Source organism: Melospiza georgiana, chromosome 5, assembly GCF_028018845.1.
Source record: "Melospiza georgiana isolate bMelGeo1 chromosome 5, bMelGeo1.pri, whole genome shotgun sequence".
Lineage (NCBI taxonomy): Eukaryota > Metazoa > Chordata > Aves > Passeriformes > Passerellidae > Melospiza > Melospiza georgiana.
The window spans coordinates 34442982-34459333 of NC_080434.1; the positions used below are offsets into that span (position 1 = coordinate 34442982).

General features: G+C 39.0%; 1 protein-coding gene across 4 annotated transcripts in view; it reads left to right on the forward strand.

The window, feature by feature from the left end:
• Positions 1-16352, forward strand: part of GAB1 (GRB2 associated binding protein 1) — a 91752-nt gene that overhangs the window by 45980 nt on the left and 29420 nt on the right. For all 4 annotated transcript variants that reach the window (XM_058024218.1, XM_058024217.1, XM_058024215.1 and 1 more), the window contains exon 2: positions 7591-7885. In XM_058024218.1, coding sequence (XP_057880201.1) covers positions 7591-7885 — 295 coding nt within the window. The remainder of the gene's footprint in view (positions 1-7590; positions 7886-16352) is intronic.

The following is a 16352-nucleotide window of genomic DNA, read 5'->3' on the forward strand; positions in this document are numbered from 1 at the left end:
CTGGGAAACAGGCCAGCGAGCGAAGGCCCGTATAGATGTGTGGGTAAGGGACCTGCAGTAGCTGTATTGCTCCTTGTGCCAAGGTAGAGCCTATGTTGTGAGTATTGTGTCTTCATTGCTGACAAAGGAGCGAGATGGAGTGGTGAAAGGAGATGGCAGAGCTCCTGTCAGTGGTGGGGGACATGCTCCCAGCAAGTTCCTAGGGGTTATGTCCTGGTTACGCAGGATGGGTGGTGGAGTAGAAGTGGAAAGGTGGCTTTGCAAGAGATCAGAACCACTGGAACTATTATAGGCATTTCAGTTGGATTGGAGAATGTAGGAATAGAGAGGGACGATCTGGTCACTGGTCCTGGCCTGGAGACAGTGAAATGGGGGCTCAGGTTCTGGTGCTGCTGCAGGGCTCCTGCTTTATTGCTCTGTACAGCTGTGAATAGGTTCTTCTTTGGGGAAGAGATGATAATCTCCTTTGGTGATAATTCCCAGGTGTGCAGGAGTAAGTTTGTGCTTGCCATTAGAAAACTTCTGGCATGTTGCAGAAAAGTATTTACTGAAACCAGTTGTAATAAAGATCAGTTTAATGTGAATTAGATGATACAGACCTGGCTGCACTATTGCACATTGGGAGTAGGGATAAGTATGTAGGAAAACAAAGATGTAAAAGGCAAGAAAAAATTAAGAATTCCTATGCAAAATCAAGAGAAAAATGAAGATATTCAGTTACTTTCAGATTTACAAAATAAAGCAGCAGTTTGTGCTACACTGTCTGCATTTTATTTTGTACCTTTTTTGTAGCTTTATTAATGCTGGGAGACTAATCCACATGCTGAAACATTGGTTATGAAAGAGCTCACAGTAAATGTGTGTAGAAGTATTATTCTGCTGTACAGAATAGTGTTTTGTTTATTTAACATGCTAAAGTGGGAATTGACAGCACAAGACTAGAAAACGGTGACAATAGTTTGAAAACAGGAAATTTTGGCCTTGTGTGTATTCGGAACAGATGATCAGGATGATGGCCAGGAGAGTGGAAACTTCCACTGAGACTGTTTTTTCCTTATTTTGCTCAGTAAGAAGAGATGGTGCTTCCTGGAAAACAAGTCTTAAGTATTTAAAGAAAGTCATAACATATTCAGTATTTTCCTCATATCCCATTTGTTTGTTTCCCAGCAATCTGTTTACACTTCTTAGTGTAGTACACTTCTTCTAGTACTACTTAGAGTAGAATATTTGGACTCTTGTCAAATCATGGAATTGTTGATTCTGCTGTATAGAATTAAGACTCTAAATATGCTTTGGGTTGGTTTTTTTTGTTGTTGTTGTTCTTGGTTTAGTTGTTCTGTCTCAGGTTTCAAAAGATAAAGGACATCATTTTTAGGGAAGCAGATAAGAGGATGTCTGTTGCCAGTTAGTGTTATGACAAGGGTTTCAGAAATACATATTCTTCAGTTCCTGATGCTCATGATGTGGCCTTTCAAAAAGAAACCAGATTTAAAAACCCCACAAAACCACCAAACCCAAAAGATTTTAAAAGAATTATGGAAAATGCTTTCCTTAAAACACCCCAAACTAATTCTGTCTGTATAGAAATCCATATGGAAATCTGCAAGTGTTAATTTCTTAGGGAAAACATTTGAAATTTTGCAGTTTCACCATGTTGGAGTTAGTTCTGGAAGCTGGAAGAGCAGCAAGTGGGAAAATTGAAGTCCTGTACTTGAAGTATTGTTACCTAACGTGACCTCTTTGTGCTGCTTCCCAGCAGTCCTCCCAGGTATGTGCCTTGTGGGATGCAGCTCATCAGTTACAGTTGTCATTGGTCTAGGCTGACCACAAACAGGATTTAAAAAGAAGCACAGTGTGAGAGAACACTTTTATTTTTGTTTCATTTGAGCTTCTGCTGGGATGCAGAGCACAGGTCTAATCCACAAGTCAGTGAAGCTGTGCCAGAGGTGTGTTTGTCTTCTGCCAGGGCTGGAATACCTGCATACTGGAAATGAGGGGGCAAAAAGGAGCAGAAATATTCACCTGCTGTTTGGGATCCTTTTTCTGGTTGTTTGTCAGAGACATGTACCAATTTCACTGTTATTTAACCTTTGCACTGAGAAGTAAGTAGAAAGAGAGGAATAGATTAAATAGATGGGAGCAAAAAGCAAAAGAAAATTAAATCTTGATCCCAGCAGACAATAGAAAAGTGCTCAATAGTAGCTACAGAACTAAAATGTCCATAAGACCATTAGAAAGTCACCTCGGGCTGTGTCTTTTGCTATTTCTACATCTCTCTGGTTCATGTTCTGCCTGCTGTCTTCTGTTTACTTCATAAGTTCTTTTGGAGTAAGGAAATGTCTTGCTGTGCATTTATGAAACACCAGGTATTTTTTTAAGCCTTCCTTGTGCCCCTGGGCAAGTAATTTCTTTCTGCCAGGTCTTAGTTGATGTCTCTGAGAAAGAAGGACACCAAATAGTGCCCTTTTAAAGTACTCTGTGAGTACAGAGATGAAAACCTAAGCACAAACATCCACACACTTGAGAGATGAGAGGGAAGACCTGAGATTTGTCATTTTATTCTTGGGTTTCCTGGTCATATATAGGGAAATATTTATTAGCAGTGTTGCTGGGGTGGAGTGTAAGGAGTTGTCTTTGACTTAGCCAGTTTTCAGAAGTTTTGATAGGTTTTTTTGACTGGATGCTGCCCAGAAGAAAAATGGCAGCAAATGTGCTAGAAGAGGAAAATCAGTTTTAAGCAGCCTTAGAATGGTGGGTAATAACAGTAGGAAACTACAGAAGGATAATTGATCAGTTTATCAGTTTATCAGTCTGTTTATCAGTAAACAGTCACTTGGCCATGTGAGAGCTAAATCTGTAAAAAATGGACCACAAAAAGCTGTCTTGGATTAAACATATCTAAGCTTTTATTTTAACATGTCATGTAATCATTTTGGCCTCTTGAGAAACCACTTAAGGGGATCTAAATGGAAGGTTAAGTCCTTTGAAAAATCTAAATTATCTGCTCTTTCCTGCCCCTTCCTCCTTCCTTTCCCTTTCCATTGACGTATGCATTCCTATTTCCTACATCTTTGAACTACTGAATGAAATACATCTTGAGTGTGTATGAGGAGGGGAAAATAATCCATAAATGTAAAGATTAAGGGAAGTATAGCTACAGCTTCTTCAACACGTACACCTCTTGTAAGTAGAATATATTGTAAATTCTGTGTACTGTATACAGTAGTATGGACTAGTTAAAAAAAAGCCAAAAACCAACTAAACCCTAGCACTGCTGCATGCTGCTTTCTATCAATTTCTTAGCTTCTACATTCACATTAAAATCAGCAGTTTGCATACACCTTCGTAAAAAAAAAAATCAACCCTAATCATTGATATGTCTTGGTTTTACTTTGTAACCTACTCAAAATGCTGTGTAAAAAATACAGAATTCCACTGTTCCCTTGATCATTTGATGCTCTGTGGGTGAGCAGCCTGTCACATTTCAGCCTCTCTCAAAGCAAGTAAACAGACGGGTTTCTGTAGCTGTGATGGTCTCATGACAGAGGCAGGACAATGTTTGGCTGGCACGGTGGTGTCCTGTGTTGGGCCAGCTGATGTGCTGTGCAGCCCAGGAGAGAAAACAAGCTGAGAGGCACACAAGGCCTTTCTTAGACTGAAGGAAAAGCAGCAAACCTTGTTAAACTGTGTTTTGTAATAATTTACAAAGCCTATGCAGGCTTTTGGTGAACTTGATTACCGTGATTTTTGCCTTACAACACTTACAACAGGAGCAATTTTTCTTCTGAATTAGGTATTGGCTTTGCAAGCAGTGTTGAGTGACCAAGTCCTATTATATTTATAAAATATATTACTAAACCATATTTTTATTAATAAGATATTTTAAATATTTGAGTGAATCTTTAATTTAAAAAATATTTGCTCAATTTTCTTTCCAGAATTTAATGACTACAAAATACTTAAATCATATTCTAGGTATTTTTTCAACTTCTCAAAGCAGTTGACTTCTGGCACAGAAAACCAGTGTTTGATAATGTATGGCTGGTAATAACATAAGTTATATGACAGATAAATAATTAGTACCTTTAATTTTCCTGTGCTGTAAATTGGTTGCATCTTTTTGAGTGATTATGAGAAATAGTTTGTAGCATGCACTTCTGTAAAAGAAAACACACAATTTTCAAGCAAAAATGCCCACATGGGTAAAAAAAAAAAAAAACCCCAAAAAGATAAAACTTGCATAAGTACGTATTTCTCACTTTTGGAGATTGCACTTTGGAAAGCTGATGCTGTAAAAGCTCTTCCTTCCACATATAACACAAATAGCACAATATTCTGTGCTTCAGTGGGGCAGTCACAGCTTTCTTTGCAGCGACAAATACTGAAATGTTAAAAATAGATCAAGCTTTAAGAATCCCAGATATTTTCAAATAACAAAGGGTGATTTATGTGAGCTCATTTTGCACTTGGACAAAGTATAGAGGCGCTTTTGTACTATGATTAGCAAGGGCGCTGATGTCAATTTGCTTGTCTAGCTTTAAGCTTTATTCTGCTGCTAAATTGTGCTTTGTACTGTAGTCCAGACAACCTCTGCATCTGCCTTGTTAGTGTGTAGTTTATGGAATTGCTTTTGGTTTTGAATATAATCTGTGCCAGTTTCAGAGTGTTCAGTTTCACTATAGGACTGAAATAAATGTTCGCATGTGCACTATGTGAAAACCCTTCAAAAATGGTAGCAGGTGCCAGCAGACTAAAGTCAATATTTTAAATATTTAAGACTTGCTGTTTGTAGCCTGAAGGGCTGAAAGGAAATTCTTTTTAACTCAGTGTTTTTTCTCAGTTTTAGAGTCCTATTTACCTATTAATACTCAAAAGAAATTGTCAGGATTGCTAAGAACCTTTCATTCCCTAACACAGTACTAGAAATTAATTTTTAGAAGAGGCACACCTGGTTGATGCAGAGATGATAGAGGTTTTTTTGCCTGGCGTTTTGTTGTTGCACAAACTGTGAGACATCATGCTTCTCAGTTGCTCTTGTTCCTCTCCTATCTCTAATCTCTTTCCTCTTGATTTCTGCTTTAAAAAATTCATCTGAGTGACTAAAGGCTGAAGTTAAAGATAAAGCTTGTTTCTGAAGCAGCTTGTAGCAGTTATCTGTCATCAGCCTTGCCTGGAGAGAGGCTCATCTACTGAAGCTTTGTGTTATCCCAGCATCTAAGTTGTCACTTGATTTGAAAGCAGGAAACAAAACTCTGCGAATGTTTTTGGGGCGATGTTAAATGCTGTTTATCTGGCTGTGCTGCTAGGATATACTCACATTTGAAATCTAAATCAGAGGGGCTTAATCTATTATATCTTCCACATTTTAACTGTTCACCAGTTAAATTTACTGCTACTATGGAAATAGTTGCTTGACACTTTGACTTGATTCACACCATTCATCATTTAAAAACAGATGCTGTTTTTCACAAGTGCAGCAAATACAATTGTTTTGTAGTTTTAAAGTATAGACATTATCTTAAAATCAAAAATCTTTTAGAGCTTTGCTAGTTGGAGAATAGATCACAAGCCTTAATTGTGCTGTCTGTCCTTTTTCCCTTTCTCCTGTTTTCTGTATTATCTTTTCATAATAGCTTCTGTAGCTTGATACTCCAAACAGGCATGCACAGTGGGGGTTTTGAGTCTCTGGGGTGTCACCCTGTTCTTCTAAGCCTTCTGATGTTTACATTTTTGTAATGGAGTTTCTCACGCACTTTTATGTAAATAATGATTGTTTTTGCATTCCTTTCTGGAGGAGGAGAAATTTGATAAACTGTTGGTTTGACCAGTGTCATTGGAGAAGTGGCAATTTCATCCTCCAATCCAGAGTCATTTTTAAAATTCTAAATATATCAAAATCAAGAAATAAACCTTCTTTTTACCTTGGAAGTTTCAGCATGCGTGTTGTTCATTTTGGGTCCTATTGCAACACTGCTGACAGCGCTTGTTCAGAGTGGGGAGACGGCAGTGCAGTACTTGCTCCTTGTCCCCCTTCCACTAGTTTGTTTGAAGGTAGCACCTACAAAAATGAAATGAATGCACTCTTGTGCCTCACAAAAATGGCTCTGAATCTTTCCCTAATACACAGCAAGAAACTCTTGTTTTCAGAGCTGCTGTCCCAGTGTTTAAAGGATGTCACACATCTTGACCCCTTCTCGGACCATCCTTGCTGATTCCGTTCCTTTTCCTTGATTAGCACACAGCTAGGGATGGCCAAAATGAAAATTCCCTCACTCTCACCTGTCTTATTTATGCATTTCTTCTGCTGTTTTTTTTTGTTTTTGTTTTTTTTTTTAATCTTTCAAAGGACTTGCTGACAACCTTGTTTGAATATCCTAAGGAAGTTTAAAGTAGGGTGACTTGGGGCATGATGTGAGTCTGTGGTGTAATGCACAGTGTCTTGGCTACTGCACTGATTTACTTGGTCTGCACTGTGTCTGGGCTCTGCTTTCAAATTTCTCAGCGTGAAAGACGTGCAGCTCTCCTTGTGAGCAATGGCAGTGTGTCAGTTTTCTTCTGCTGTGCCCATTATCCTGGCTGGCACTGGGTAATAAAAAGAAGCTACTATCATAGTATTGCTGGTAGAGCTGAGGACCAAAAGCGCAGCCAAGTGGGGCAATAAAGATGCTGTTGGAAGCAGCAGGACAGCTGTATGCTGACCTTGGTTGTGTGGTTTCAGTTCAGGTCTTCATTGAGGATTATGGCAGGTGATGGAGGCCCATGGGATGAAAGGCAGCTAAGGATTCGTTAGAGAATACGACATTTTGCATTTGCTTCTCTCTTAGACCAGCTTCTTTCTGCAGCATCAGGAGGGCTGGTATAATAGGCATAGTGTAAGGCTATCAAATTAATTTGTTCTGTACTGCATTTGTCTGGTAAAACTACATCATTTGGTCATTCTCTCCATCCCTATCTATCTAACAGTTTCAAAAAATTATAATGTGGCTCTTTCTCTGTAAGAAGTACTACTGTAGAAATATTATGAGGTTCTAAATGCAGAGTTCCCCTGGAATCGAGGTGCATGTACAGTGTGAGTAGTGTCTTTTCCTTAAATGCAGGTCATATAGTTGATTATCAGTGAAAAATTCCGTTAAAATGCATCAGCCTGAAACAACATACATGGGGAACAAAACACCATGGAACACTTAAAAATGTATTTTATTTTGTCTTTCTCATGCCTGTGACAGCTTCTTTCAGAAGCCCTTTTTGTGTGTTTTTTTGCCCCTTTCCTGATCCCCACCCCACTTTTTTCTTTCGTGTATTCATGCTTTCTCATTTTGTAAACAGTGATTTAATTTATATATCCACTTGCTACAAAAAAAGTCAAGATGTAAAATTTAAAATACAAATTCACTAATCCTTAAGTCCACTACTGTAACAATACCTAAATAGTGTTAAATGTGGGTGTTTGATGTGTAATCTCTTAGTATAATAATTGAACCAGTTATATTAGTACTTGGTTCAACCCAGGTTGGAATCCCACATAAAAGGTCTTAAAGTGTGATTTCTTCCTTCTAATTTTTCTTCCTTTTCCCCCTCCCCGATTTTCAGGCATGGAAGAGAAGGTGGTTTGTGCTTCGGAGCGGCCGCCTAACGGGGGATCCGGATGTATTGGAATACTACAAAAATGACCATGCCAAGAAGCCTATCCGTATTATTGACCTAAATTTGTGTCAACAAGTGGATGCTGGATTAACGTTCAACAAAAAGGAGTTTGAAAACAGCTATATTTTTGATATCAACACTATAGATCGAGTTTTCTATTTGGTAGCAGACAGCGAGGAGGAGATGAATAAGTGGGTTCGATGTATCTGTGATATCTGCGGGTTCAACCCTACAGATGAGGGTAAGTTCTGTTGCTTTTTCTGAGAAAGTGCAGTGCCTGTGTGTGAAGAACATTCCAAAGATCAGATGACTGTCTTTAGCTGGCGTATGTTTTAAAGCTTGTGTGTATTGGCCTTTAAACTTCCTTGTTATCCTCAAAAAAAGTAAGCAGGACAGAGGGAGGTACTCAGAATTTGTTACAAATTAAGTATGCCGTAGAACTTGGATGACACTCTTCTGTGTGATGTTAGTTCTTGGAAGTACAGGAAAAATCTCAAGTAAAATCATGTGTGGCAGTAGATCTTCATAATCGTTAAAGGAGTCCCATTTGGTATAAAAGCATATGGTTATACAAGCAGGAATGAGTGCAAAATGTCAGGTTTCTAATATTATCATTTCCCCGTCTGCTTTGAAACTTGGGGGAAAAGAAATCCACCCCCATCAGCTAAAACAAACAAAAAATAACCTGTAGTTTTGCTCTATCCAGCTCAAATCCTACCAGAATAGATACTGTATGAAGGCAGCTTGTAGGAAACACAATGCTGTCTTTAATTCCTTGCAAATACCTTGTGGCCACTGCTTGTCCTGAATCCGTTCTTTTTTATTTACTTATTATTCTTGCATTCCTTTTGGAGATTAGTGGGTTACTGGCCTTGCTGTAGATCTGTGCACAAGTTCCAAGAAAACATTAAATAGGAGTGGTAAGAGGGTTATACATGAGGCATAAGAGGGTTATACATAAGGCCTGACTGAAGGGGCTAGAATTAAATCCCTGCTTTTTGTAGGATTGTGGAGTGAGGGAGGTGAAGGAGAAAAAGGGGCTTGCATCACTTTGCTCCAGCCAGATCTTTAAAAGTGACTGGAAAATACCGTTGCGTTTTGAAGAAGGGGCCCTTTTCTTTCTCCTTATTGCAGTTTTGAACTACAACTTCGTCATGAAAACCTCATCTATGAATTGCCACTCTAATAGCAAGTTCAGGGGAAGTTGCTTCTTTTGCCAGTTCCAATAGGTTTTTGTGGCATCCTGAGCACACACAGGCCCCGCAGCACGTCTCAGAGAGCAGCTGCCATGGGGTTCAGTGCTCAGCCTGCGTCCCAGAGAGGTGTGGGCAGGGGGCAGTGCCCCAGTGCAGCTGTGGGCACAAGTCCTGGGTTCTGGGGACAGACTGGAAATCTTGGATCTAAGGAGGAAACAGGTTTGCCTGGCAGCTCTTCGGCAGAGTGCAAAGGAGCACGTGTCCATTGCACGGAACAGAGAGGTGGGGTCCCCTCAAAACCATCAGCCCTTTCCTCTGGGAGCTGGTATGCTGTTAGCCCTTAGCTTTCTGTCATTGAACTGAAAATGAAACCTGCTGTGGATGTGGAGAGATGTAACTGTGCCCTCATAAACTGAGGTTTTGCTTCAGTCAATTGTATCGATAACTTGTCCCCATTGTACTCTCATTGCGTGTTTCAATTTTGACACTTTCTCTTTGGCTGAATGCTTTGGTTTGAAAGGACAGGTGTCTACTACACTGAATTATTCCAAAACCTTTACTTCACACAACTGAGAGTTGACAGCATTGTCTGTTTTATTGGTTTAGTGATGCCTTGCAATGCATTGAGCAAGAATTTTAAAAAAGCAAAATGGGAAAATCAGTTGCTGAGTGTTTATTGCCAAGTTCTTATTTTACCAAGATTCCTTCATGCCAGTGAAAGAGCAGGTCGTAAATGTACTTTAAAAATCTGTGTTCACCTGCAGCTTATTTTGGGAAGTTAAAGAACAGGTGAAGTTCAGATAGTAAAAACACATTATTATTTTAGTCTGGAGCTAAACAAGAGGAGTGTGTAGCATAAGAAGTCTTTCTATTACCTGTGGAAGCAGAAGATAGTTTTCTTTGAAGCTGGAAAAAATGTCTCTTGCCAGAATGATTAAGGGTTTGTTGTGAGTGTCCTGTCATTGGCATCCATTGCTCAATCAAGAACTAGGAACACCACTACCCTGTTGTTCCTTCTGGGTTCCATTTGGAAATCCAGGAACATTGCCTTCTTGGATTTATGTGGGAATCTATAAAATCAGAGGGAGCTATAAGCCAAAAATGTGTCACCAGTGTTTTGCTTTGAGCTGTATTGAGAGACGATCTGAGATGGAGAGACTGAATGGACCTGATGTACCAGTAATGGCTGTTTTGTGTCTTCTGCTGTGGAGATGTCCTCTGAAATACTTTCAGCAGGATGAGGATAAGTGTTTAAAGAAAGGTAAAAATAGAGGAAATGTTTTTTTAAAAATGATTAATGAGAAGAAAAGTTGAAGGATTTTTTTTTTTTCCCTGAGAAGAAAACATTGAGGGAAGAACTGACTTTCAAACACAAGCTGCAATAAGCAGGACATGGATGTTGTTATCTGTAGAGAGAACTTATTTTTCTTGCAATGAGTGATGTAATGATAAAGAAAACCCTTCGAAGGATATCTAAGCACAGACTGTGAAAGTCCTTCCCTAGAATTGAGTAGACATCTGTGATGAATGTTTTATATGTGATGCAGCTCCATGTTTCTGTAATTTAGTGAATTGTGTTCTTGGCAGAACAGGGAAAAGAGGAAGTGATCTTATTATATGCAGACATGTTACTTGCATGTATTAATTTGAATAAAGATAGCAGTAGCAAAATAAACCAGAAGAAATAAGGTAGAGGAGAAGAGGGGAAAAAAAGGAAGAACAAGACATTAAAATTTTCAGTTACATTTACATAAACAATAAAATGTGGTGAAAAAAGTTTCTGTCATTTTAAGGATCATACATTGAAGGAGCTGCAGCTTGCTTCACACATGATGCTTTCAAAGTTTCTTTTCAGGCTGCTGCTATTTGGTGTATGCCTTCCTACCTTTTTGCCTTTGGAACAATAAAATTTTGTATTTGCTTTTTTTAAATGATGTTTTGATAATCCATGCACTGCAGGTTGATCACAGCTTCAGTGCAATATCAGAGACAGACAGGATGAATGTAACTTCACCTTCCCATCCTGACTCCTTCTCTTTGCTAAATAAATAGTGGGTATTGGAAGGATGCTCTTTAGGGTGCCCTTCCTGCATGAAGGGTCTGCCTGTAAGAAACAAAAAATGTTCTTCTTTGACAGCTTTAAAAAGTTCATGACAGGCCTGGCACATATGGCAAAGCAAAATTGCCATCCCAGTAGCACATGTTGAATATTCAAGACCTTGGTCATTAAAGGTCTCAGAAGTAAGGAGAAATAGCTGAGCTTCTATATGAAGGAAGGGCAGCTCTGGAAGAGCATAAAGTGCAAGGACAAAGTACTAAGCTTAAAAAAATTTGCAGCTAGTTTTCACTATGGAGATGATGTACTTAATGAAGAGCTGAGGCATTTTTGTTTCTCTCAGATATGATTAGCTAGAAAGAATTGTTGGCTCAAAGGTGATGTGCCAGAAGGATGGGTGATTGATGACCTGCAGTGCAGTAAAAAGGAACAAAAGAACTGAGTTAAGCATTAGGAGAGAAACTCTCCAGAGAAGGGTCATGAGTCTGTCTGTTGTCACAGAAGTGAGGCAGTAGGTTTAGAAGGAATAGTGGCAGAAAGGCATCTGTTTTTTGAAGGCTTTTTTGGTTGCTTACTTTGAGTAAAAAAAATTGGGGGGATAATGGCCACTGAGACATACAAATGTGATTTTTTTTTTAAGACTGGAATAACTGAGAGGAAGGTGATGATAGACTGTGAAGAATGATGTTAGAGCTTTCTAGCAAGATTGCACAGGAATAATCAAGGGTTTGATAGAACTGGTAGCTGGTGGCTCAAGCTGAGATGGTCACTGCCTGTTATCCAAAGGAAAAGAGAAGACAGCAGACAGGATTAAGATGTCTTCTACTGTAGTAAAAGAACTGGTGGTTAAGTGAGATGGTGATGATGAAGAGTAGAGCACAAAATCTGCAGCAGTAGATCTTCCCTTTCAAGATGTGAGGCAAAAATACATATATTTAAAAAATAATTTACTGTCGGGGTATGATCAGAATCTTAATCTTGAGTGTTTGAGGTCATTATCTTAAGCTGACAGCTGCATGTAACAAAAGTTCGCATGGAAGGTGATTCTGTTCTTCCTTGAGGAAAAATAAACTGAATCTATTATGCCTAGGTAATTGACTTAATTTTCTCTTGTTTCTGCTGGACACTTCTTGTGCTGTTAATGTTACTGTTGAGTCTCTGGGAGAAGGGTTGGCAGAGGTTTTGCAGGTTCCCGTGAGTCTGAGGTGCTGAGAGGCAGCACGTGGGATGATGGAAGCCTCTCTGGAGCACAGAGATGCCTACAGCCAAGGAAAGCTCTGGGCATTTTGGTGAAGAAACATTTCCAAGCTTTTTAGTGTGGTGGGATGAACTATTTTTCTTCACAAGCACCTACAGAAGTTAGTCTATAACACGACTCCTTGATTATTTTTCCAGCTACAGATGTTTCCTTATTTCTCCTTTAAAATGAATAGTCTTCAAAACAAAATTGCAGGTGGAGAAGCGGTGTCAATTCCAAGTGCAAATGCTTTGGTATTTTCAAATTTTAAGTGGGTGACCAAAACTACAGCTTAGAATTACACATGAACTGCAGATAGCAAGAACTAAATTTTAGGTGTTAGCTCTGAAAGCTGGAAACTTCTGTGGGTGATGGAACCTGGAGCAGTCAGTTGTGTTTCAGGTGTGGATACAGGAGGCAGGGTTGTCCTGGACGTACGGCGCGAAGCTGAATTCTTCATTCCTTAAAAAAGGTATCATGCTTATCTTCAGGAAGAGAGACATACTGTGAGATTATATTAAACTAAGAAAATAAACATATGAGATGCATAGGAAGTTTTTATTAGAGTATTTTAAAGGACTTTCTCTGGCTATAGTAGAACAGTTTGGTCTGGAGCTTTACTGCATAGATTTCATATTGATGCCAGGCTATTCACTTAATGCCAAATCCCAAATCCATGCTCATGTGTCTATGCCTCTTTTGGGCTGGATCTGGCTCTCATCTATTGAATTCATGTGTGAACAATGCAAGTGCCCATCAGCACACACGTGCTTGTGCTCTGTGTGTGCATATGTGGCCCTTTGATTCCAGGATGTCTCAAACAAACAGAGAAGTTCTTTTAAGGCTTCATGTGTAGTTTTGAAGTTTTTATTTGATGGGATTTTTTAAATTATGGCTCTTTTTATTGTATCTGTGAATTTTTGGACAAGGATATTGCTCTAATATTTTGTTGGCCACTGGTTATTTTAATAACACATGTGTTATAGTAAGTGGATGGAATGAAACCTCTCAGAAGAATGGAATGATCATGCCATTGCACATCTGTTGCTGATTCACTGTTGCAATGGAAAAATCCCATTTCTGTTTTCATATTTCTACCGACACTGTGCAAAGAATGCATTTTCTTACTTTGATTGCAATTTTGACATTTAAAGAAATGCATGCCGTAATGAGGCCTCTGTGGTTTTTTTACTATGAGAACATTTCAAGTTTTTGCATAATTAGAATATTAAGAGACTGTACATTATAGTGTAGAAAACAATTTCATTTTTGCTTTCATTAAAAAACACCAAAATATAAACCCAATCCTAAATAGAAACTCCCACACTCAGATTTTCTAGGTTGAACACAAAGCAGCTTTATATATTTGAGGAGGAAGAAAGTGGAGCCTTTTGTTATTCTTGTTCAGAAAATGCTCTTTTTACATCATAAATTTTACAAGATATCAAAATGATTATGAAGAAAAAAAGTATAAATTCTAGTGAAAGTGAAGCCTGGAACTACTCATAACAAACCAACTGAGAAAAGATAAGACTTTTGCCCTGTTTTCAGAAAGCTGATTATTCTAGCTCTACTGAATCCAGGAATTATAAAAACAAAATAGAATTCTTGTTAGACTAATTTGCATGTTAAATTTTCTGGCTGTTTTTCCAGCTCCCAGTTATTTCAAAGCAGTCTGAGTGTCTGAGCTCTGGGAACAAACCAAATTACTTATAATGCTCTTTGGTGTGCAGATGACCCCTTCCCTAAAAATCTGCTAGTCCAAAGTGGAGCAAGTTGATGATGTACTCTTTGAAATCATAAATAGCTGCTGGAAGATCAACTTTCCTTCATATCAGCTTCAGGAGTGCTTGGCTGAAGAGAATATTTGAGAGGGTGCAGATAGGCATTTGCTCAGTGGTGAAAGTTTTAGCATTACTTCTTCCCTTGTAGTAAAATTTGAAATGGCATCAATGCATAAAGCAAATCTCAAGTGCTTTAGACCAAATTCAGTAGATCTTTCAATCTGGCATTAGCCCACACTATTTAACACATACAAAATGCCTGTGTGAGGATGGATTTCAGATCAGAAAGTTGGTATTTTAATAGTTAATTCTCTATATGCTGAAAAAACCAAACAAACCTCAACCAAACCACACAAACACCTATCTCAGACAAACCCCACACAGATCTGTGAGAGGAACAGGGATTTTATCAAGTATTATTTCTGTGTCAAAAGAAAGAGGCAGCTCATCAGAAGGAAAGTGTCCCTAATGATCCATTAACATTAATGGGCTCCAAATCCTTGCTCAGAGAACAGATCATAAATCTTCCAGACAGCTGGACAGCATCACCTTGAAAATTCAGTAACAATTGAAAGAGACACATTAGGAAAGGAATGGAATGAATCATTGTTATATCTTCGTAAACCAGTGGGTCCTAAATTTTTTTTGTGTGTGTGTGCTTTGTGTGCAATAGTTAGTTTCTCTTCTCAGGAAAGAAAAAGTAGCAGAGCTAGGAAAGGTGAGGATAAAGGGAAACCAGATGTACAATGAAATGGCTTCTGCACCAGGAAGAATTAGGCAGTACCAACTCAGTAAAAACTATGACAAAGTTGTGTAAAGTTGGGAATGGGAATTATGAGTAGGAGGTAATTGTTCACAGTTTCTTTGAAGATGGGAGCTGAAATATATCAAGTGAATATATCAGGTATAAAAGGAAATGGGTTTTCATGTCATGGGTAGTAAGGTGTGGACCTCACTGCCGTAGGATGGTAGTGAAGTTCAAAAATATAAAGGCACTCAAAGAAATAGGAGAAATTCAGAGAACAGTGTGTCAGAGGGTAGGTCAGCAGAGGCTGTGGAAGCAGCCTATGTCTTGGGTGCCCCAGAAGCTGGAGCAGTGCATCAGGCTTTGTGGATACATTGGCCTCTTTCAAAATTCGTGATTTTATTTTTCTCTGGAAAGTCACTCTTGAGTTTTGCTGCTCTTCCTGGGAATGCTGGTGCATGATGTGTTTAGTTGCATCAGGTCACGTAGGTACTGTGTACATGTTGGGCTCTCCTGACTGCATGAGGGCTGACTGGCACACCCATGTTCCCTAGAAGCCCCAAGGATATCCTGTTTGATTTCTCTTTTTTCTCCTCCTGTGAGCTTGGCACCGAGCAGTTCCAATGGCATGAGGGTTGTGCATCGCCAGGCCCGGGAATGGGGTGGGCACTGAGGCACACGGGAGCTCTTAAGGATCTTATCTCTTAAGTGTGGTCAAAAAATGATGTGTTTGGCAGGAAACTTTTCTTCCCCGCCCTTTACTTCTGTTCTTCAGTTCTGCAGGGGACAGGCCAGACAGCTGCTTGTCCTTTCTCCCACTGCTGCTTTTCCAGAAAGTACAAAAAGTACATTCCTGGTGGGTCCATTTATGCACTTCTCTGTTCCTGCTGTTGAACCCCTGCATTAGGGGAATCATGAAACATTAGTAGGTGCCTCAAAGAGGCTCCTTCAAGCTCTTGAATTTCCTAAATGATAGAAAATTGTTCATATTTTATATTTAAGCATGTAGAAAGTAAGCTACTTTTTTAGTAGCTTTTGCACCCAAGTACTGCTGTATTTGAAAGGAAAAAATGAAGTGACTCTAGAATACAAATAAATAGGATGTGCATAGTAATTGTAAAGACAAGGGTATTTAAGTAAACATCGGCTGTTTTAAGTAACAGTTTTTAGATAACAATTAATGTAATGGATTTTACCTTTTTTTACCCCCATTTTTCTAAACCATGGGATGTGGTTTAGGAATATGTGCTTCAAGAAATGTAATGTATAAAGATTTTATGAATTATAAACATCTCTATACTATTATTTATCTGATCTGCATGCATCAATTTATTTTTATGCGTGTGATCCCTTGATACCGTCTGTTTCTTTTCCTTCTTCTGCTAACTAGTTTGATGAATAGGTCAGCCACAACCCTTCATAATAACGTTTTTTAGGCTATCCTACCTTTTCAGGAAGGTTGAGTTGAGGAATTTTCATACACCTAGACTTCTTCCAACCACATGGGTGTGGTGGGATTTAATTTCTGAGCCTGTTCAGATACCATGCAAGTTCAAAGCAAGTGTGGCTATTTCTATTTCCATGTCTAAATCACTTGTACTTGGTGTACACAGAACTGGAAGCAGGAGGGCTGTGTTCTGGGCTGCTCATCTCGTATTTCCCAGAGCAGTGCTGAGAAGCAGAAGCTGAA